Below are 24,783 nucleotides of genomic sequence, written 5' to 3' on the forward strand. Positions count from 1 at the left end.
CCCTCTGTCTGTCTGTCTGTCTCTCTCCCACTGTCCACGGGCATACATTGTGTGAATGTAGCCTATTGCTCACCATTCAGATGGTGCCAAGAAGCAGAGGGGCAAGTGTAGGCATTCTTGAGGACACTATTGCACAGCATCGGACTGGCCCACCGGAGTACTGGAGAAACCTCCGGTGGGCCCTGACGCCTGACATCTTGTGCTCCGGCGCCTGCTGGGCCCCCGCGCCTGACATCTGGGGCCCCCGTGCCTGACATTCGGCGTCAAAGGCCTGCTAGCCCCCGCACCTGACATCCTGTGCTCTGGCGCCTGCTAGGCCTTGAACGCACGCTTCAGGCACCGGAGCCTAGCAGGCTTCGGACGCCGGGGCCTAGCAGGCGTTGTGGCCCAGCAGGCACTCAGTCGTCTATGAGTTGGAGCGTCTTGGTGAGTGTAAGGCCCTGGGGTGAAGGGAGGCCCTGTAACTATACTGGGGAGAGGGGAGGCCCTGTAACTATACTGGGGAGAGGGGAGGCCCTGTATCTATACTGGGGAGAGGGGAGGCCCTGTATCTATACTGGGGAGAGGGGAGGCCCTGTATCTATACTGGGGAGAGGGGAGGCCCTGTGTCTATACTGGGGTGAGGGGGGGCCCTGTGTCTATACTGGGGTGAGGGGAGGCCCTGTGTCTATACTGGGGTGAGGGGAGGCCCTGTGTCTATACTGGGGTGAGGGGAGGACCTGTGTCTATACTGGGGTGAGGGGAGGCCCTGTGTCTATACTGGGGTGAGGGGAGGCTCTGTGTCTATACTGGGGTGAGGGGAGGCCCTGTGTCTATACTGGGGTGAGGGGAGGCCCTGTGTCTATACTGGGGTGAGGGGAGGCCCTGTGTCTATACTGGGGTGAGGGGGGGCCCTGTATCTATACTGGGGTGAGGGGAGGCCCTGTATCTATACTGGGGTGAGGGGAGGCCCTGTATCTATACTGGGGTGAGCGGAGGCCCGGTGACTATGCTGGCTACTGGGGGGACTATACTGGCCACCATAACAATACTGGCTACAGTGGGGTCATCATTGTAAAATTTCCCACTTTGGGACACTGTTTATGGAGTGAAGAGCCTAAAATGTTTTTGTGTTCTACAGAATCTACAGAAAAAAGTACACAGCCATACATGGCGCTACAGCCGCAGCGCACAGCCATACATGGCGCTACAGCCGCAGCGCACAGCCATACATGGTGCTACAGCCGCAGCGCGCAGCCATACATGGTGCTACAGCCGCAGCGCGCAGCCATACATGGTGCTACAGCCGCAGCGCGCAGCCATACATGGTGCTACAGCCGCAGCGCGCAGCCATACATGGTGGTACAGCCGCAGCGCGCAGCCATACATGGTGGTACAGCCGCAGCGCGCAGCCATACATGGTGGTACAGCCGCAGCGCGCAGCCATACATGGTGGTACAGCCGCAGCGCGCAGCCATACAAGGTGGTACAGCCGCAGCGCGCAGCCATACATGGTGGTACAGCCGCAGCGCGCAGCCATACATGGTGGTACAGCCGCAGCGCGCAGCCATACATGGTGCTACAGCCGCAGCGCGCAGCCATACATGGTGGTACAGCCGCAGCGCGCAGCCATACATGGTGGTACAGCCGCAGCGCGCAGCCATACATGGTGGTACAGCCGCAGCGCGCAGCCATACATGGTGCTACAGCCGCAGCGCGCAGCCATACATGGTGCTACAGCCGCAGCGCGCAGCCATACATGGTGCTACAGCCGCAGCGCGCAGCCATACATGGTGCTACCGCCGCAGCGCTCAGCCATACATGGTGCTACAGCCGCAGCGCACAGTTATACATGGTGCTACAGCTGCAGTACATAGTAATATAATAAGATGTTTTCCCAGCAATGATTGGACACAGGGTGCATTCACACTGCCATTGTGGGGATGAATATATGGTTGCAAGTTTGCAGCCTTATATACCTCCCGATAGACAGCACACGTGTACACCATACAGGGAGAAAAGATAGCGCATGCATTCTCTCCCTGTGTGCACAGCAGTGCACCACTATCTCCTATGGAGAGGAGTGAGCTCCTCACTTCTAATAAATTTCCCAGAACGTGTTTGACACTTTAATTACGAGAAGTCTGGTAGTCTTTCTTGTTACATGAAGGGTGGGCACCCCAAAAAATTTTCTCTGGTGGGCCCAAGGTACTCCAGTCCGACACTGCTACTGCATATTGCATGTATACACATCAGGGTGCGGTCACATGCACCACTAGGGTAGCGTTTACACACGTAACACTAGTGCATGAGGGAAAGCCTCAGCCCCATCTCATTTGCATTACCAGTGTGATTTCCATTTGCATTTCCATGTGATTGCTTAGCGATCACATGCTTTCATTGGAAACGCAAATGCGATTGAGCCGAGGCGCGCCCATACACTATCATTGCGTTTGTAAATGCAGCGCTAGTGGTACGTGTAACCGCACTCTGAGTCTTTCAAATATTATGTGATCACCTTTGTAAAATTCAGCTTTGAAAGAAAACAATCACTGAATAGCGAGAAGGGGGTGTGACTAGGGGGTGTGGCCAAGGGCGTGGCTAATGTCCCTCTTTCTATTTGTGAACAGTTGGGAGGTATGTTCCTTCTGTTTGTCTGTCTGTCTTTCTGTCTGAGTTGTCATAAATCTACCCCCCAAACCACAAAGTGGTTATGTGAATGGTGATGTGACCCCAATGAATAGGGGGCATATTTTTGAATACTTTTTGGGGGCGATGAATGTTTTTTTTTTTGTTTCTTTCATACTTCAAAAAACCACTGATGTCTTTAAAGTTTTTAAAATCACAGTTAACCAAATAATGATAATTCAGTTCCTGTTGTGCTAAAATAGTGTGCAGCCTGAGCCTCAGAGAGGAAGTAATACATCTCTCACCTTCAGTATCCAGGGACAACTGTGACCAAGCCAGCGGCTCACATGGGGTATACCATGTTGTGTTACAGGAGTAGTTACCTTAATTAGCATGTCAGAATCTATAACAGTCATATCTTCCTCCTTACTAATGTCAATGTACTATGCTGCACTCTATTCTGGTGTTACATTGTGACCATTGCTGTCATTTCTGTTGGTTGTTGGTGAATAAAAAATATTCCTATAAATACTCAGTCCCCCATATAGATTTACATGGACTCTGCTGACCTGCCAGCAATGTCTGCAGTGACCTGCTACAGGTGTATAATGAAGCTTTGCAGTAACAGGTAAGTTATTGTTTATACAATGAGCTGTAGGACATGACTTATATATGACTTATATGGTATATAATATATATACAGACATATATATAGATAAATATAGTTCAAGCATATTAACCACTGCAACTTAATGACCAAGCTACTTTAATCAATGCCGACTTTTTTGTAATATCTCTGTCATTATAGGTGTATGGGGGCCCCAAGAGATTTGACACTTTGCTGCTGACTTTTACTAAACTTTTCTCTAAAGTAAATTTAAAGAATACCTGTCAGTTCAATTTGGGACCTTAAACCAACTACCAGTCCTTATGGACCTGTGGTTTTGGGTCCCAAATGGACCTTTCTTAAATCTTTACTTGTGATAAAAATAAAAATTTGAACTTTTAGACTCACCTTGATGTGAATCTGATGAGGCACACTTGCTTTTTTTCTCAATCATGCAGTCAAGCAGGGCGGATACCCAAAGCATGGGGAGGAAGCGTGGGAGAGCTTGACTTCATCTTAGGGAAGGCAGAGTCTGATTTTTGGAACAATTCTGGATAATATAGAAGTTATAAAAATCACCAAAAGCATGCTTGGAAAGTAGAGGATAAGGTACTGTTGGATGTTTGTCGAGGTTTTCTAAAGTTTTTTTTACACAAAACTTTTATTTTAAACATATAATTATTTCCATAAGTAAACACTAACATGAAATCATATTATTACTGTCAGAAATAGAAATGTATTCTATCAGGCCATGCCTCTGGCACAACCTGATGCTACAGGCAGGCCTGGAGATTTTTAAAGGACCCTCCAGCATCCTGCGATTGCTCTGTTCCTCTGAAGCCATTTAGACACCACAGACTGTAGATGGCCAGGTGTCTAATGGGTTAAACACACAAGATCGGAGCTTTTCTAATCCTTGGTGCTAGCGTCACTGCATAGTATGAGGATCTGATGTCTTGATACCTTCTACTGTAGTGCCCCAGTCAATGACACTACCCTCAATGGCCTCCATAAAAGCTAGTTTTACACAGGCTGTCAGTAACTACAGAAAATAGAATCAAGCCTAAAATTAGAATTTTGCATGCAGAATTCACTGAAAATGTGGCTTAGAGTGCTACAGTTTGAAGCACTTTGATGAGAACACATGACAAGTCTTTGGTTTCAGCAGTTTTGTCTGTTATGTATCTTTTGGCCAGTTTTACTTGCAGTATAAGCATTGTGAACCAGGAGTTTAGTACAGGTCCAGATTGAAGAGTGAGGATGATGACGGGATGCGCGGCAGCGTAATCACTTCATTATGTGCCACACAACCGAGGTCTTGGAGACTGTTACCGCGAGTCTTACTGCGATGACAGTCCCGGACCAGACATGTCATCTTAAAGATGCAGATGACATGTCTGGGGCCGGCTGTCAGGAGGTGCCGCTGGCGCCATATCTTAGCGGCTGCGAGTATTGGCCGCATGTGCATACTAGTGGCAGGGGCCTCTGGTGCAAACGGAGGCCCCTGCAAATTTGCGGGACGTGTGTTGCGGTGTCGATGTCGGACCGGGGGATTCGCCGGCCCCCCGCCGACCCAGTCCGACACTGGTTTAGTATATCCACCGACTGTTGAAATCTGTCTACCTTAGTTTGTAAGATTTGGTCAGGAATTGGACCAACACTGTGTTATGTGTCTCAGGTAGTTGGCCCATACAATGGGCGATGGAAACCACAGCTGTGTGTAAGAGCCCATTGAAATGAATTATTCTGTGTGCTGTCCGCTGAATCAACAGATAGCACACAAACCGAAAATACATGAGTGAAGGCATCCTTAGATAGTCTCACGCTGCCCTCTTGCCTCTATCTGCACATGTTGGGATCCGGCGTCCACGACATCCAGTGTGTCATCAGTGGATGAAACGTAAACGATTTCCTGGGATGCAAACACAAGCAGGAATACGAACTACTCTAATTTTTGTGTCTCGGGCAGTCAGTTCGTGCACGGGCTGTGGCATCTACAGCTATGTGCATGAGTCCATAGCAGTCAATAAGGACTCGTCCTCATTTCCATGTCATGTGCATGTAGCCTTATGTATGGACAACATACACACAGCAGACTGAGTCTTTCCAACCTGCTGCCTCCTGGTGAGCAACGTATATATATGCTCAGCAGAGCAAATGATGTGAAATATTGAAAACTTCCCAGCCTCCGCTGAACATATAAGTCGCTCAGCAGGAGGGAGCACCTCCATATAATTACATCACTTAAAGGGAACCCGTCACCACTATTTTCACAAATACAGGTAGTGGCAGGTTCCTATAGAGCTCTAGTAACTATCTGACACCCTGCTTTTAGCTAAAAATTGTTCCCCTCAGATCCCCATAAAATCAGAGTTATAATCTTGCCTGGTATCTATGCAGCTTTGGAGCAAGTCCACGGGGGCGTGGCCTAATGTCATGTGACCATGGTGACATCATCAAAGGTCCTTGAGCTACTTAATATGAAAACTATACCCCATCAGGGCCGATTCTAGCATATTTGCTGCCTGAGGCGAATATTAAAATGCTGCCCCCCCCCCCCCCCCCCGCTCCCTGTTAAGTAAATGTTGAAAACTTTACTAACAACTAACATCGTCACAGGCAGCTCCCTGACTGTGTTACTGACTACAGGTTTTGGGAGTCATTAGTGTCCTCTAGTACCTTATAGATGACAATCTCTTCCATCAGGGGGACTTTATTCCTGGTTCTTCAATTTCTTCAATCCATGACGTATCACTGCTGAATTCACTGGCAGATGTCTTCAGCTCCGTGCAGCATCTCCACCCGGCGTCCCTAAAAATACCACAGTCACTTACAGTATAAAGTCTCCTGGATAACAACACTGCGCTCCTAAATATTATATACCCCTCACAGCACAACTGACCGCACTCTCCCCACATATAAAATATCCCTTCATGTATATTTCTACTGAAATTATAGCATACACAGCACCAATCAATATACAACACCCCCAATTTATTAATACAGACCCCCTAACATTTGGTTTAAATGATGCAAAGTAATCTATGGTATCCTATAACTAATATATCCCACCCTGTTATTATGTTACATGATTTTACATACAGTGCTCCCCTGACCAATGTGAATATATAGCACCCCCTAATATACAGCCCCCCCAGCTTAGTAATATACTGTATCCCATATACAGCCCCCCCAGCTGAAATCTGGCCCCATATAATATATACTGCACCCCCCCCCCCAGTATAAAACAATTCTGGCCCCATAAAATATATACAGTCCCCCCCCCCCCAGTATAAAACAATTCTGGCCCCATAAAATATATACAGTACCCCCCCCCCCAGTATAAAACAATTCTGGCCCCATAAAATATATACAGTCCCCCCCCCCCCAGTATAAAACAATTCTGGCCCCATAAAATATATACAGTCCCCCCTCCCCCAGTATAAAACAATTCTGGCCCCAGAAAATATATACAGTCCCCCCTCCCCCAGTATAAAACAATTCTGGCCCCAGAAAATATATACAGTCCCCCCTCCCCCAATATAAAACAATTCTGGCCCCAGAAAATATATACAGTCCCCCCTCCCCCAATATAAAACAATTCTGGCCCCAGAAAATATATACAGTCCCCCCTCCCCCAGTATAAAACAATTCTGGCCCCAGAAAATATATACAGTACCCCCCCCCAGTATAAAACAATTCTGGCCCCATAAAATATATACAGTACCCCCCCCCCCCAGTATAACACAATTCTGGCCCCATAATATCCATATAATGTATACAGCATCCCCCCCCACACACACACAGTATGCAACAAATATGGCCACATAGAATGTATACAGTACTCCCCCCCTCCCACGATAATTACACCTCCCCACTCCCCCTTATTGGCCACATTTAATTAATGAAAATACATGAAAAATAATAAAATCATACTCACCTGCAGGCAGCTGCTCCCTCGGCGCGCGGGTCCCGTCTTCACGCGGCTCTCCTGTGAGCCCCGGCTCCGCACAGCGACACAGGCGGCGTTACGTCATGACGCCTGTGTCGCTGATTGGAACGGAGCGACGCAGCTGCCAGAAAGGCGCTGCGTCGCTCCGCATATAAATCGCGCCTGTGTCTTAAAGAGACAGGCGCGATTTATTTAGCAGGTGGGCGATTCGGGCGTTAACGGCGCCCGAATCGCCCACTTTAGAGCGGCGAATTTCGCCGCCCTTTACAGGGATCCACATTCTGCCGCCTGAGGCGAGATTTTCATCTCGCCTCATGGCAGATGCGGCCCTGTACCCCATGTACATATCTAACCACATAAAACCATCACAGCAGCCTCCATGGACTTCCACTCCTCTCCATGCAGGCTGCTGTGATTTCATTTGATAAAATATGCTGTGATTTCATAGTGTACAGTTCCTAATGCTACAAAAGCTATAGGACCTGCGATGATGTCACCCTGGTCACATGACATTATAGCAGCATACAGAGATAGGGATGGAGAGAAGCTGCTGGATTCAGCCCGAGGAGGCCACGCCCACCTGGACTACATGTAGCCATGCTTAGTTACCAGATAAAACTATAAAGTTGAATATATGTGCAACATCCCCCACCGGGGTCTAGCCCTTGAGGTGAGGCCTGGTGACAGCCGGGGCCCGCGGTACCGGAGTGGCTGGCGGTTGGGGCCTAAGCACGCTATTGTCACGGTGCTTGGTACGGGGGGAACCGGAGGGCTGTCCTACAGCCTGGCAGGTCTCCAGCAGGGTGGTGTTGGCAAGAAATGATGAGGGAGAGGCTGCTATAGCGGATCTCCCTGGGGCAACCCCTTAATGTCCCGAGTGTGAGTCTCTGGGTGATGGACAGGGTGCCGGTGATGAAGGCAGCCGTATTAGCAGGGACCAGACGGAGACAGAAGTTGAAGAAAACAACTTACAGTTCTTTATTTGAACCGGCAGGAACCGCAGCAACGTGCCTTTAACAGGTAGATGGAGTGCTGAGATGTGAGTTGGAGGGAGCCTCAGGAGATAGGTCACCAGCCTGGATGTAGAGGGCAGGCTGGGAGGCAGCTGTGTCCTGGTAGGAAGCTTCAGCTTTATCCTGTAGGGCTTCAGGTATCACCTTTAAAGGTAAGATGATACCCCTTTTCCTCACTACACTAACTCTAGTCTAATGCTCCACTCTTCAGAGGCAGGGGCTAGGCTCTTCCTGCTCTGGTATGGGCCAGACTGAGATTACTCACTCACTCACTCGCTCTAAGTCTACAAGATCTTCTCCTCTTCTCATCTGGGAGAGACTTCTCTCACTAACTCCCTGATCTCTAGGATTCTCCTACACTGGAATCTCTCTCCACTAGAATCCTCCCTTAGACTCTAGAACATTCCTGGCCAGGGGGTTTTATTACCTCCCTTTGGTCAGGTGGTGGCTGCTCCTCCAATCACATCTCAGCTTACAGAGCACAGAATGTAACACAAATCATTGGACAATAGCATCTTGCATCATACAAAATACTTAACCTCTGCCTTGCAAGGCAGGATTCACCACTGCAATACCCCTATGTCCTATCAGAACCATGTTGTGTAGTGTAATTACATGCAGGTGGGACGTATTCGCAAACACTACCTCGCCATTGCATCGGCGAGGGTGTTGCATACCCCGGGGGCAATTGAAAGAGCCGCCCTCGGCTCGACTATAGATGTTTTGGGGCACAGAGGGGGCTAAGGGCACTTCTGGGAAGTGCAGGCTATGTGAGGTGTAGGGACAAACCGCCCATGGTCCTGGAGACAGGCACCTGGGTTGGTGTCGGACTGAGACAAAAACATATAGCTGTATGACAGTTGGCCGCTGACGCCATTAAACCGAACTGTACAGTAGGAAAGGTGTGGTGTCATGTCCTGTAATCCACTCCTTGCACCAAGGCCTGTATATTTGTTGTATCAACGCTTCTTCCCTGGCGGCAATTATATAGTGTGTGTATATGCATTACATTGGCATATGTGACACGAGTACCTCCTGACTGGCATCCTTACCCATGTATGGGTGGCATCCAGGTGCTAACTGTGTAACACCCCCGGTCCCCTAAAGACCCGCAGTTTACGGACTACCCCCATGTGCAAACCTCAGTTTGAGGGATCAGGTAGCGGTCAGTGTTTTACACAAAAAGACGGTCCGACACAGCCACACTACAACCTGAAAAGCCTATGAAAGGGTTAATGCAGACTACTGGCATATATGACAGTGTGCAAACAGGTAAATTCACATTGGCTTAGGAGCCCAATGGGTACACATCTTAAACGTTACAAACGGTACAGAGGTAGGCTACTCAGGGTAGCACGACAGCAAATGTCTCTTTTCCTGCAAAGGAAAGGCATAAAAAGGTGCAAGCATAATGTCCATACCTAGAAGGGAGGCATTAAGTGCAAAATAATAATAATTACATGGCAACTTTTCCTTGGAGTTGGCAAAAGTCTCACAGAAGGTCTTTAATGACAAAGTCCATCTTCTGGGTACAGCCCTTGATGTGGGGAAAAGTGCACTGATGAAACAAAGGGTCTCCTCTATGTGTAGAGGGACAGAGTCCTTTGGTAGGAATCTCTGCTGGGGCAGAGGAAGGGTGCTATCATAGCACAGGACAATAATCAGTTCAAGGTATGTCTCTTGACTGAGATAAATAGGGATGAGAGTCTCAGGAAAGTCTCTGGCTCTTTAGGGATGAGAGGAAATAAATACACATATGTACACAGTGCAGTACCTGAAGTGGGCTACAGCCCTTCAGGGGTTACTCTGCATCTTCGCTGGGTTCAGCAGGGACAGGATCCAAAGTCAGCAGGGAATCCTGTGCATCCTCAGCGGGAGTAGGTGCCGGTTGGGGACACCCGGTGGCAGTAGTGGGTACTGCAGGTGCAGCAACATCCTCCGGACCTTCAGGGGGAGGAGCACTGTCGCCCGGGGTGTCGGCTGATCCAGCCGGGGGCTCAACTGAGCCAGGGACCACGGAGGGGTCCAGGAAGAAATAAACAGGGACCTGCGGCAGCGCCGCAGCTCCTTCCAGCTCCGGTTCTTCTGGGGCCGGGACATCACCCCATTGGTAACCGGCAAGGGGAGATGTGGACCTAGACAGAACCTCCGGACAAGGTTCGGTAGCCGGGATGTCTTCTCCCACAGAAGAGCCGCGGGACCTGGCAATACTCCCGGCAGGGGAAACTGTGGGGGTGGCGCCCTGGATCATGCCCGGCCCATGGATGGCAATGGGACCCGTACTCACGATTACCGTGGATGGGGCATTCACGTGGGTCACCGCCCGGGGACTCGCAGCCGAGGAAGAAGAGGTGTTCGGGGATTCCGGCCACTCGTCGTCCTCATACCAGTCGTCATACGGTGGGTAGCGGTCCTCATCGGAGTCGGGGATCCGGATCACACCAGCCGCCCAGGGTCCTCGGGGCCCCTCTTGCAGGGAGAATTCAATGCACTCGCCTGGCTTCAGGTTGTGCTGGTTCTCCGGCAGATCAGGCCTCTTGACAGACCGGCGGGGTATGAATACTTCCCGTCCGGTGTAGTCCTGGGTGGCGAAGCCATAGCCACGCTGCTTATCGAAGAACCGGACCATGCCGGTGGTGCGGTTCTTTTCCACCCAGGCTCCAGCTGTAGACCGGCCGGCCATGTAGCGTTGGGCCTCCTTCTCGCGGCGTCGCTGCTCCGAGACAGCGTCCCGGAGTCGCTGGCGGGCGGCCTCACCTCGGCCTCGAGGCTGCGGAGGTGCCGGTGCTGGGGCTCGTGGCTCCGGTGCAGGCTCGGATCTCCGTGATGGTCGGGCAGGTGCCGGAACAGGAGCGGGAGCAGCCGGAGGATCAGTAACCGTCACAGCAGGGCTAGCAGGCCGAACAGCAGGGACAGTAGGCCTCGGAGCAGGTGGTACAGCAGCAGTAGGCCCAGGCGCTGGCTCAACAGGAGTCGGGGCCTCCCCACGTGGCGCCTCCACGTGGGCCTGCGGTACCGGAATGGTAATCGGGATAGGTACGAGGAACCGCCCGGGTGGAACTTGGTACTCCGTCACCGTCTGGACATACCGCCGGGTGACGAATGCTCGGGTCAGTCCTCGATGCAGCCGGTGCCCAGCAAAGGGCCTCCGGACCGGCTGCGCAGAGACCACCACCATGGTCTCCAGCACTTCAAAGAACTCAGGACGCTCCACAGGAGGGAAGGGCGGAGGACCCCACATGATGCTGTCCTCACTGTCCAAAATCCACTCGAGTTCTGGCATTTCTCTGAGGCGGGGCAGGAAGTCCGCCTCTAGCCAGTGGGAGGAGTCCAAGTCCTTCCCGCCAAGAGCTGTGGCGGGCTCTAATTTTTCCTGCGCCACAGGAGGCGGGGTTCGCGCCATTCGCGCGTGGGCGGAGTTTGGTGCGTCATCTGGGTTTCCCGCCAGTGAAGGTTTTGGCGGGCTTGAATTATTTGCTGCGCCACAGTTTCTGAGGTAAAAATCTTCAGGCGCGGCAGCGCCGGATGTAGCAGAGCTGGTACAGTTCTTGCCGGGATTAACCTCCTGAGTGCTGGAGCGGTGCTCGACAGCACGTGGCAGCAGTAACACAGTTCAATCCAGAAACACACAATCACTTGGGCCTAAACCCGGATGGCAGCAGGGTTAGGCAGCACAGTCTTTTTAATAAAGGAAAGTCTTTAATGCCGTAATAAGGCACAGAAGTATCAATCCTGTTCGTGACGCCACTTGCAACATCCCCCACCGGGGCCTAGCCCTTGAGGTGAGGCCTGGTGACAGCCGGGGCCCGCGGTACCGGAGTGGCTGGCGGTTGCGGCCTAAGCACGCTATTGTCACGGTGCTTGGTACGGGGGGAACCGGAGGGCTGTCCTACAGCCTGGCAGGTCTCCAGCAGGGTGGTGTTGGCAAGAAATGATGAGGGAGAGGCTGCTAGGTGATGGACAGGGTGCCGGTGATGAAGGCAGCCGTATTAGCAGGGACCAGACGGAGACAGAAGTTGAAGAAAACAACTTACAGTTCTTTATTTGAACCGGCAGGAACCGCAGCAACGTGCCTTTAACAGGTAGATGGAGTGCTGAGATGTGAGTTGGAGAGAGCCTCAGGAGATAGGTCACCAGCCTGGATGTAGAGGGCAGGCTGGGAGGCAGCTGTGTCCTGGTAGGAAGCTTCAGCTTTATCCTGTAGGGCTTCAGGTATCACCTTTAAAGGTAAGATGATACCCCTTTTCCTCACTACACTAACTCTAGTCTAATGCTCCACTCTTCAGAGGCAGGGGCTAGGCTCTTCCTGCTCTGGTATGGGCCAGACTGAGATTACTCACTCACTCACTCGCTCTAAGTCTACAAGATCTTCTCCTCTTCTCATCTGGGAGAGACTTCTCTCACTAACTCCCTGATCTCTAGGATTCTCCTACACTGGAATCTCTCTCCACTAGAATCCTCCCTTAGACTCTAGAACATTCCTGGCCAGGGGGTTTTATTACCTCCCTTTGGTCAGGTGGTGGCTGCTCCTCCAATCACATCTCAGCTTACAGAGCACAGAATGTAACACTAATCATTGGACAATAGCATCTTGCATCATACAAAATACTTAACCTCTGCCTTGCAAGGCAGGATTCACCACTGCAATACCCCTATGTCCTATCAGAACCATGTTGTGTAGTGTAATTACATGCAGGTGGGACGTATTCGCAAACACTACCTCGCCATTGCATCGGCGAGGGTGTTGCATATGGGAATCTCAGGGGCATAATTTTTAGCTACAAGCAGGGTGTCAAATAGTTATTAGAGCTCTATAGGAACCTGTCACTAGCTGTATTTGTGAAAATAGTGGTGACGGGTTCCCTTTAAGGAAACACCATGGCTGCTGCCGATGTTTACTCCTGCTAAAAGGGAGAGGAACGGGATGACGTATTCCAGTGTACTGTATGTGCTTACATCTTAGCTCTCCATTGTAGTCCTTCCAATGTATCCTTTAAATTGATAGAAAAATGAGATGTGATTGAACCCTAACAGACAGCTTAACTGAAGAAATCATCAGCTATTTTTAGCCTATAAGCCTATTGAATAGTTACATTTTGTGTGCAATGTCCCTTTAATTTTGCCCTGGATACAAGTCTGGTATACAGGATTCTGACATTGTTTTCATCTGGTCTACTACAATCTGCCAACAGTAACATTTAATCTGGTAAATGTCTAGTCTTTGATAAAAGCTGCCTCACAGTGTGACAGTCCTTATAAAGAGCCTGACAGAGTCACACTGCCTTACCCAACCTTATCGTCCTCAGAGACAGGGGCCCAGCTGGGTGCTCTACATGCAATGATTCACAGCAATTAATAGCAAGATCTAACCCTGCTCGCTGTGAATGGCGCAGAGCAGGTGAGCAGATCACAGAATTAAAGCCTTTTTTTTATGTCGCTTTGGGCAAAGCATGAATGACTAAAAGAAAAGGGATATATACACAGCAGATTTTATTGAAGAAATATGTCACCAATATTAGTTTTTAAATCTGTTTTTATAATTTTTTTAATTATGTTTTTTTCCTTCTGTTTTATATCCATTATTATGGAGGATGCCATCTTGCCTGATTTCTAGTAACGCTATTAAGTGATGTGCTTTACAGCAGCCTCATGGCCATAGGGAGCAGTTTTCTGGAGCTGACTCGTGGAGGTGTATGGAAAGGTTTCCAAACATATTCTGTGCAGATGGGAGTGTAGCAGTAGACATCATCTAGAGGTGTTATCATCTATTATAATTCAGTCTTGTCTGTGATGTAAATGAGAAAACTGCTGCACAGAAACCCCTTAGAGAAGTGGTCCCCAAACTTTTTGTGACCATGGACCAGTTGCATTTTAGCCCTTCATATCGTTATCCCCAATTTTGCTGTTGTGATTCTATACATTGGAGGTTTCGTGACTAACCACAAATTTATTTCAATTGCTGAGCTTCCATGGACCAGTTGCAGGCAAACAATTTTCTCCATGGACTTGTGCGGGCCACACCATAATCACAACCCCTTAGTGTGCCAAAACCTCTGACAGCAGCCACCCCTGCTTATATTAGCATATCCGCCTGTTAATAATGCCCCCTTTTCTCCAGTATGCTCCTTTTAATAATGCCCCCTTATCTCCAACATGCCCCTGTTAATAATGCCCCCTTTCCAGGAGCATATCCCTTGTTAATAATGCCCCCTTTTTTCCAGGATGCCCGGTTAATAATGTCCCCTATTCTTCCACCATGCCCCCATTATTAAGGCCCCTTTCCTCCAGCATGGCCCCCATTATCAATGTCCCTTTTCCTACAGCATACCCCCATTAATAATGCTCCCTTTCCTCCAACATGTCCCCCCAAAATAATGCCTGCTTTTCTCCAGAATGCCCAGCATGCTGCAACCGGACTCTTTGAAAAGAAAAAAAATCCTATACCGCCTGCAGTCCTCTCTTCTTGTCAAACCTCTTCCATGGCTGTGCATGGCTCTGTTGCAGGCAGGAACAATGTGATGACAACTGACATGTGAACAGGGCCCTTTTATATTTTTATTGTGGTGTAAACAAACATGCCATTTCACTCATCACTGTCCTGTAGTCATGGCATAGTTAACTACCCCACATGCCGGCTCAGACTGGCCTACAGGTGGGCCCCTGAGTTGTAATTGATATCAATTGTAAATGAATCCCCCTGTTATGCTCATGTATTAGGCGGCTGTAAGAATCAATTGCATCAGAGCCTTTAAGAACCCACTGCAATTGGCAGGGCACCACTGCACCACTTTGTTACCTATGTATGATGTTTTTGATATGACACAGGCAGCGTGATGCCATCATAACCCCTGCTTCATTCAGCAGGAGCTTGGCCAGTGATGTGAAGGGAGCTGGTGGTGGTTGTGGGGACCTATAAGGCAAGTCAATGTTGGGGGAACCTAGTAGGCAAGGCAAGCCCTTAGCTCATTGCTACACCATTCAGCCCTGCCACTGCTGTATGCACCTCGGGGCTTGGTAGGCACAATGTGATGGGGAGGGTTATAAGTAGAGTAATTATAGTAATGGCTAGGGCATTGAAAGTGAGAGTGGCTTCGGAACATAATAAGTTATTGGCTACATATTAAGTAGTCTGCTACGGACAAGTGGGTATTTTGATTGAGGTTGGCACTCGACTATCAGTGGAGTGGAGCAACATCAAAAAGCGTTTGCTATACAAAGATTGCAGTGTGGGGCTACAGAATAAGGGGCTTTAAAAGTGGGAAATAAAGGAAGGGGGCATTTTTGGTTGACAATAGAAGGGTGTCATTATAGATGGTGGGCTACGGGAAGGCCAAAGGACAGAGGGCAATATACAGTAGAGGGATGGTGGAATATACAGTTTAGACCACAAGACTGGCTGGTTATACTCAGTTGGGTTGACACAGAAAGGGTGGAATTACCATTTACTATTTGTGGTTATATAAGGGGGAGCCATTAAGGGGGTATTATACTGTGTGGGAACACTAAGTACATTAAAAATTTCACAATAAAGATACCCCAATTTTTATCACAATTTCTGCATTCTGAAAGATGGGAGGTATAATTGTTATGGCTCTGCTATAGGAGTACTTGAATAGAAGGAAACGTGATTTGCAATTGTCACATATTATGTGGCTGCGAAGTATGCATATCCTTATTGTGCCTTTTGTAATGGTGTATTAGTGGTCTATTGGTGCTGTACCTAGAGCCTCTATTCCAGAAGATTGTATACCCAGCACTGCTCAAATTATGATCTGTCAAGTGTCTTTGTGTTATATTTTACAGATGGATCAAACTGTAGACAGAGATAAAACAACAATATGCCCAAGTGGATTTTCCCCTGGTTCTCATATAATGAACCGATATGTTGTACACCAGAAGCTGGGCAGTGGATCTTTTGCCACTACATACTTGGTGACTGATTTAAAGGACAGAGATTCTGAGTAAGTTTTACATGAATTGTGATCCTGTGTAGCTGTCTACATTTTACTTAATTGACACATTAAAATTGTGCTGGTTCTCGAGAAACCCCTTGGACATTCAAGGATATTTCACCTCTGAACCCTGTATAATTATGACTGCAGCTCTGGGTTATAAAACGATTGCATTCATTTCAATGCTACCTGATTTTGGAGAGAATATGGTGTTTACCATATGGTCATACCACTTAATCCTATACTTTAAAGTAAAAATATTCTATACTATACTAGGCAGTTGAATTGCTTAGCTGTTGAATAACTGATACCACATCTTTATTCCCTCTTGTATAGTTAGCTATAATGAGAGTAACTTCATATGGCCTCTATGAAGAGCAGCCAGTTACAATTACAGGCAATGTGTTTGGTTTCCATGGGGTTGCCTTTTGTTTCTCTCAGGACTGACACCTTTGTTAATTGTTGTTGGAAAGCAACAAACTTCAAGCATAGAGAAACGATATACTCAATGATACGCCACACTACTCAATACATCCACATATAGTATGGCAGGTATAATTACACTTATGCAGCGAGACAATGCAATTTACTTCAACCATGAATATCGTAAAAAAAAATACAGTAAGTACAGTTCATGGAAGTTGTCACTCAAAAGGGAATTGTTCAGGAATCCCGGAACAAATCTATGTAGGGTAGCACAGGAGAGCCTGAAAAAATACAAAAACAATGTGTACTTACCCTGCTCCATTTTCCTCTGTTTGTCTTCGGCAGTTGTGACCTCATTGACCTCCTGTGTTCTTAGGAGGCCACTGAATAGCCGAAGTGGTTTTCCAGCTAAGTCACCAGTGCCAAATGCTTCTAGACTGATGCTTGGAACTGGTGGCTGGATCACTGTATGTACAGAAAATCAAGGTTACACCAAATAAACAAAAAACAAGAATAGTTTTGCACAATATATTTTTTTGCTATCAGTGAAGGCAAGCATTGTTACAGGGGCACAACTCCATATTGAAATGAACTATGGGAATGTTAATCATGGGCACTGACCTTGGAAAGTGTTGGAAAGGTATTTAAGATATAAAGGGAAATGTTTTGATTGGGAAACAACTTCCCAATTAATAATTCTGTAAGAGAGATGATTGGGTAGATGTGCATTCCTGGAGCACCGTTTTCTGATCAACACCCCATATACGGTGTCTGTTGACACCCGAGCCACATGATAACATCTTTTGTACAGCATAAACATTATCAAAGTCTGCAGTATATCTTCCCATTATAAAATGGGATGCGCTGCAAACAATATACAAACTGTATAAAGATGAGCTATGCAGCATTAAGGCATTTTCTTAGACTTATAAAATGATTACTTATCCATATCCAAGAACAACATTTGAAAGAAATAAAGATTTGCATAAATTAATGCTTGGTGTTCACTTTTGGGCTTTACCTGAGCTCTCCTGGTAAAGGCTCCTTTTCCAGAAAGTTAAAATTGAACTACCAGACCCTTCCCCCTGAGCATTTAAAGGACCTCAAGCACACTACACTACGTTAAGCTGATGTATATCCAACGTGTATGATTGCTTAAGGCAGGTTTAACAAGGTCACAATGAAACTTTTTTTAGTGGTCGTAACTCCTGTAGTCTTTCTGGAGTCAAATGTACACAGATAAGTTAACTTTTTCCGAGTTCATATAAGTGAATCAAAGCAGTGAAACAAAGTCTGGACTAACAAGTGAGCCGGATGTTGAGTATGATAAAATGTCTCTGGGACACAATAGGAATACTGTGTTTGCTGAGATTGTAAAAGAAAAGGGACAATAGGTTGTGTCAAAATTTAATGAGGCTTGTCAAACAGTATGATCTATTACAAGCTGTTTTCCCACTAACAGGACAATATGCAATGTGTTATATAATATTTACAATGAACACAAAAGCTATAATGATAGAGATCGTAATCGTAGAGAGCAGTAATGATTCTAATCATTTATTTATTGTTGTACAAAATATGTGTGTTACATTTATTCTTAATGATTGTGAATAAAGATTTTTATTAGTTATTGGAAAAATCACACAAATGCCTGAGGCTGCTACTTACAACCACGACAACAAGTTTTATGTAATTTACAGTGCTTTTAGAACTTGGAAGGTCTGTAATCATGGAATTTCCTAATGTAAGTGGATACTGTACAATTAAAGGGGTATTCCGATTTTAGAAAATGAATGTTAATTTTTTATGATAAAAAGTTATAACATTTTCCAATATACTTTCTGTATCAATTCCTCACAGTTTTCTAGATCTCTCCTTTATGTAATTTTATAGAAAGCTTCCATCAAGGTCCATCAAGTTTTACCTGCTAATTCTTCATTATACAGTCTTGATCTAGGGGAAGGCAAAAACCCTCCGAGGCTGATGCCAACTTGCTCACAGTAGGGAAAAATTCTTTCCCCACCCTAAATATGGTAGTCAGAAAAACTCAGGTCAGGTGACATGCTAGGGGTGGGATTCAACAATACCCCAATCCACAGCTGATTTACATACAGCACCCGGCCAGACAGCAATAAAGGGGGCGGCACGCTCTGGCTGCCATTCCAGCAGAGCCAGTACACTTTAAAGGTACCAATCACCCTAGTGAAGATTATCCCTTGTGTGCTTTACCAATGTGCCTGTTCCTGGCTGCCTTTACCATTAACAGACCCTTGAGGCTTCCAAATGTCAGCCTCAGAGGTTTTACATCCTCTATACGTTAAATTAGTCAAAGCATTATACATGTAATGGTTAAATAAACATTTGTAGACTACAGGGTGGGTGGAATGGACATGTTTCTTACTGTTTTCTAGGGCAGTGATGGCGAACCTTTTAACCCCTTTCCAACATGTGACGTAATAGTACATCACATGTGGGGTCCTGGTACATGGAGAGGGCTCACGGGCTGATCCCTCTCCATAGCCGGTAAGGCTTTGCTGCATATTGCAGCAAAGGCTTACCGGTAACACACCAATCGCGGGTGTTTTACAGCTCGCCGCCGCCGGCGGGCGCGCCATCTTTCTGGGGATCGTCGCGGAGCGGCGATCTGTCGCCATGGTAGCTTCGGGTCTCACGAAGACCTGAAGCTACTTCGGGTTAACCCATTCATTACAATGTGCTATCAGCACATTGTAATGTATGAGTAGTAAAATCCCCATATACTGCCATACAGAAGTATGGCAGTATATGATAGGATCGTACAGTCGAAAATGGCACTTTTTTGCCATTTAAAAAAAAAATTTAAAATTCTATAAAAAGTGATCACAAGGTCGTACAGTCCTAAAAATGATAACATTGTAAACGTCTTCAAAATCCGCAAAAAACGGCACCACCTACAGCTCCATAAACCAAAGTATGAAAAAGTTATTAGCACCAGAAGATGGCAAAATCCCCCCCAAAAATTTTGTACAGGAGGTTTTAATTTTTTTAAATGTATGAAAACATTATAAAACCTATACAAATTTGGTATCCCCATGATCATACCGACCCAAAGAATAAAGTAGACATGTCATTTGGGGTGCACAGTGAAATCCGTAAAATCCAAGCCCACAAGAATACGGCACAAATGCGTTTTTTTACCAATTTCACTGGAATTTGTTTCTCGCTTCCCAGTACACGGCATGGAATATTAAATACCACCATTTTGAAGTGTAATTTGTTACGCAGAAAATAAGTCATCACACAGCTCTGTACATGGAAAAATAAAAAAGTTACAGATTTTTGAATGTGGAGAGTGAAAAATGAAAAAGCAAAAACGAAAAAGGGCTGCAGCGGGAAGGGGTTAAAGACAGAGTGCCAAAACTATAACCAAAATCCATATATTTTTGTATTTTAAGCAGTTTTTTCCAATCGTATCAGCCCACTGAGGCCACCAATACAGTTGAAAGAAGGAGGACACATTAAGACTATCATTGTATCTCACTTTTGACACATTTTGACACATTAAGACTATCATTGTACCTCACTTTTGCCGCAGTTCCAAACAGGCAATGAAGTGTCACTTTAAAATAGCATCTCTTAAGTTGCCTGGGACTGCAGGAAGATTTGTTGGATTTGGTCCTGTTTGGTGAGTGCCCACAGAAAGGGCTCTGAGTGCCACCTCTGGCACCCGTGCCATAGGTTCGCCACCACTGTTCTAGGGAGAGAATTAGAAATATAGGACAGGAAGTGACATCTACTCCTGAGCCCCTCCCATCTCACAGTACTGCACTATACACCACCTACTCTGTTCTTTTAAAGTGGTCCACCATCTTACATCAATACTAGCACATAAAATGCAGTTGTTATAGGTCCCCCCCCTACCACCATCATGTTCTCCCTTCACCAATATCTCATGGAGGAGTCAATATTCAAATTATCAGTCATTACAACATCCTGTGGCAGAGAGTTCCATTGGGGCACATGTTTCAAACTTTTGGGTTGCCTTATCTTTAAATTTTAATTAAAATCTAAGGCTGCATCTGACCAGGCATAAAAATTAGCTTAGAATTGATTGCGACTTTTGTTTTAAAACTGCCAAGATACATCCGACAAGCAGAAAAGTCGAGAATAGAAAAAAAAAGACAGACTTCTCTCTATGGCGATAGTAGAATCGCATCTCCTCTTGGCGTAGAGGATGCCCCCTTGTCCTGGTCACAGGTCTAGGTAGAAAAGGATCATGGGAGAGATCCCTGTACTGACCATTCAGGTATTTGTACATTGCAATGATGTCTTCCCTCAGCCATCTTTTTTCTAAGCTGAATAACCCCAAGTTTAGTAATCTGTCACAATATTCCATGTGTGGTCTGTCCTGTGATTTGTATAAAGGCAAAACTATGGGGGAGATTTATCATACACTGGTCTTGTGAACCAGTCTATGATGAAATCCTCGTGGCTGCGAAGCGTACCCTTCCCTTCAAGTGTAATATTTGCAAGTTTGAGAAAGTTCCCTGGCTGCAACAAGTGCAAAGGGTTGGTGTTGGAATTCACTGCGCCGGTCCGTCTCCCTCTGGTCGTCTTTGGTGTGGAGATGGGGTAAAAAGAGATAATAATTGCAATTACTTTCAGTTTGCTAGCAATTGTGATTATTTCAGGGCCCAGTTTTCTGGTGTAGAAGCCCAGATAAATGTCCCTTTATGTCCTTATGTGAATCTTTGCCTCACTTGATACATCCCATAATTGTAATTGCTTTAGCTGCAGACACCTGGCACTGATGACTAGAAGTTAACTGTCCACCAATACCCTCAAGTCTTTTTCACCTTCAGTTTTACCAAGAAATTTACCAATGAAAACATAATTATAATTTTAATTTCCCCTACTCTAGTGCATTACCTTACATTTATCTACATTAAACCTCATTAGCTGTTTGTCAGTCCCAGCCTTAAGTCTCCTTTGTAATATTATACTATCATCCTCTGTATTAATTACTTTACAGAGCTAAGCATCATCTTTAAATATTGAAAACAAAACTGTGTAAACCCTCTATGAGGTCATTAATAAAAATATTAAAAAGAAGTGTTCCCAATACTTACCCCTGTGGCACCCCACTGGTAACTTCAACCCAATCTGAAAATGTGCCATGCTTGAAAACCCTCTGTTTTCTATCACTAAGCCATTTTCTAACCCATATACACAGATTTCCTCTAGTCCCAGCAGTCTTATTTTATGTATCAACCTTTTGTGTGGCACCGTATCAAATGCCTTGGAAAAGTCCAGATACACAACGTCCACAGATCTTACCTCCTCATCGAAACTGATACTCCAGATTAGCATCTCTAACAAACCCCTCAAATATTTTCCCTATAACTGATGTTAAACGGACAGGTCTGTAGTTTTAAGGATTTGCAATGTGCATTTGCAATTCGCCAGAATCTGGTGTCAAACCACAGAAACATTCACATTGTAATGTAATGTAAAGTAAAATCAGGACAGTAAAAACAGTGGTGACAAAGCAAACAGTAATGTTAATTTTATATTCTTCTCTAAAGTGGCAATAAACATCTTAAAAACTATAAAAGAATTGGTCTTTAGGCGCTTAAAACTGGGATACCCCTTCAACATGACTGCAAAATCCTTAGACTTTGACACTATTCAGAAATGCAATGGATCACAACTCGGGAACTTATAACAGTAATTTGTCCACTAAGTGGTGCTATATGTATGTAAATTATACCTGTGCAGTTCCAGGTACTGCCCATATGGTGGCAGCAGAGTGATGTGGTGGTGTTTTACCCAGACTGAAAAGGGTAAATTACCGAATATCCAAATTTTTACTTACAGCATTGTTTTGGTCTAATTACTGTCAAACTACTCAGCTGAATTATGCATATCATTACAGTGTGTGCGCGAGAGAAAGAATAGAGGAAATCAGATCTTTTTCTCACTGTGATTGGCTCTGTCTGATCCCTGATTGGTATATTAAAAGTATCATTGGCTCATATACATTTAACCTCCTACGTGCCAGGAAGTGAAGCAGCGATTTTACCACCATATTCTGTAACATTATTGGAGATTATAAATATTGTTGACAATGGCCTTAAACACTGTGCAGGAGCATGTGCTAGTTCAATGGTTGTGCCTTATGGTTCTGCCTTACAGCAGCATTTCTAGTTAAGTATATATCCACAATATGGTATTGAGTTTATTATTCCGCCATTTGTTTTCTATGACGGTTTAATATGGTATTGCAGGCCTACACCGGTGTAACATGGACTCTTACTTCTGCAACTCTGCTACCTTCTATAAAACTTATAATGTCTATAGAACCGTAATATGACCAGGTACATGATGTCTAATTGTATGAAGAAGAGGAAGATAACACTGAAGTAATAAAGATCATTCCATGTATTATTATCCCACTGAATAGACAGTTCATATGCTAATGTAATGACGTCATTAATTAATACTAGGAATAACTTACATCGGGAAAGAGAAAGAAAGATGTGTGAATGAAAGAGAACATACAGCTATAGTGGCTTCATCTGGCCCAATAGAACACTGTATCAGGCAAGGAATTGTGTAGCGGTCTGGTACTAGTTGTCAGGGGGGCACCAACAATATGTTTTTATGTACCCTATATACTTGTATATAAGCGAGTTTTTCAGCACAAAAAATGTGCTGAAAATCCTCAACTCGGTTTATACACGAGTCAATAGCGAGCCCAGCACTTAACAAAAAAAAAATAGATATATACTCACCCTCTGGTGGCCCCGATGTCCGCGCTGCTCCCCCGATGTCCGTGCGGGTCCTCTTCTTTCTTCTTCTGTCTTTCGCAGGGCGCCGCCATGTTTTTCCCGGGCAGCTGGCGCATATTATGACGCGGCCGCTGCTGACGTCATACTATGCGACGGCCGGGAGAAGGACATGGCGGCGCCCTGCGGAAGACAGGCTGGGCTGGCTGTATACATAAGGGGGCAGGCTGGGCTGGCTGTATATACTGGGGGCAGACTGGGCTGGCTGTATACATAAGGGGGTAGGCTGGGCTGGCTGTATATTACTGGGGGCAGGCTGGGCTGGCTGTACATTACTGGCGGCAGAATGGGCTGGCTGTATACTACTGGGGACAGAATGGGCTGACTGTATACTACTGGGGGCAGGCTTGCAATTACTGGGGGGGGGGGGCGGTCTGTGATTAATGGATTTCCCACCCTCGGCTTATACTCGAGTCAATAGGTTTTCCCAGTTTTTGGTGGTAAAATTGGGGGTCTGGGCTTATACTCGGGTCGGCTTATACTCGAGTATATACGGTATTTAAGTTCCTTACTACAAGTTTACTGTGAGAAAACTGGCCTAGCTATTTAGAAAATAAGTCATTTAGAAATTTAACCTAAATAAATATCCTTTTTTAACTCACCCAATGATCTTCTCCATGTCCCCGCTACATATTATACTCTCCATTGCAAGACACATGAATGGCTACATCATGTACCATAGTAGGAGACCATGAATTCAGAACATGGATGTGAGTAGTTTTCTGCATTATAATAGTTTCCTTGGAGAGTTTAATGAAATTGATTTAATTCCTGGCAGGGCGAATACATATTTGCATTCCCATTAGATTTTTGTCATGTGAAATATACCTTTTGGTGTCTTTACAAAACAAAAATAAAGTAATAAATTGATATTTTGCAGTGTGCAAGTTAAGGCAGACATCCGGCAAGTATTAAATCTCCTCTGTCAGTGTCCTGGACAACCCCAACTAGCTTACAGTAATTTATTCTCTCTCATTTCAGTGAAATCCTCTTTACTCCCATTTCAATCTGAGCTGTTTTCTGCAGCGCAGTGAGATAGAGCCACCCTGCCTCGCCGGCTCTGGGACTTTGTCCTGCTTGAATTACTTTCACCATAATTGGCATGATGCTACTTTTTAAGCAGAAAAATGTGAAGCTCCACTGTATAATTTATTGGAATCTTAGATTGATAGCTTCATACATATACACTTAAAGCGACAGACACTTTATGCTTACATTATGTGGAAGCCCTCTCTCCATGCTCTGCCATTCTCTACATTAAAACTAACAAACTTGTAAGAGAGGCTGTGAAAAATAGGCTTTAAATCAGAGATACCTCCTTTTTGATATGGGTAGCCAGGCATGTATTATTATTTGGCGGCCATACCATTTAGAACATGGTAAGGGTAAGGATTTTTGA

General features: G+C 45.9%; 1 protein-coding gene across 3 annotated transcripts in view; it reads left to right on the top strand.

Annotated features, from left to right (window-relative positions):
• Positions 1–3,140: 3,140 nt before the first annotated feature.
• The window catches only part of LOC140070672 (serine/threonine-protein kinase Nek11-like), a 334,707-nt gene continuing 313,064 nt past the window's right edge, over positions 3,141–24,783 (top strand). For 2 of the 3 annotated variants that reach the window (XM_072117429.1, XM_072117431.1), the window contains exons 1-2: positions 3,141–3,235; positions 15,983–16,140. In XM_072117429.1, the coding sequence (XP_071973530.1) occupies positions 15,983–16,140 (158 nt within the window). In that variant the 5' untranslated portion in view covers positions 3,141–3,235. Of the gene's footprint in view, positions 3,236–13,329; positions 13,578–15,982; positions 16,141–24,783 lie in introns of those variants that run through there. The other variant, XM_072117430.1, reaches the window with a different exon arrangement.

This window comes from Engystomops pustulosus, chromosome 7 (assembly GCF_040894005.1).
Source record: "Engystomops pustulosus chromosome 7, aEngPut4.maternal, whole genome shotgun sequence".
Classification (NCBI taxonomy): Eukaryota; Metazoa; Chordata; class Amphibia; order Anura; family Leptodactylidae; genus Engystomops; species Engystomops pustulosus.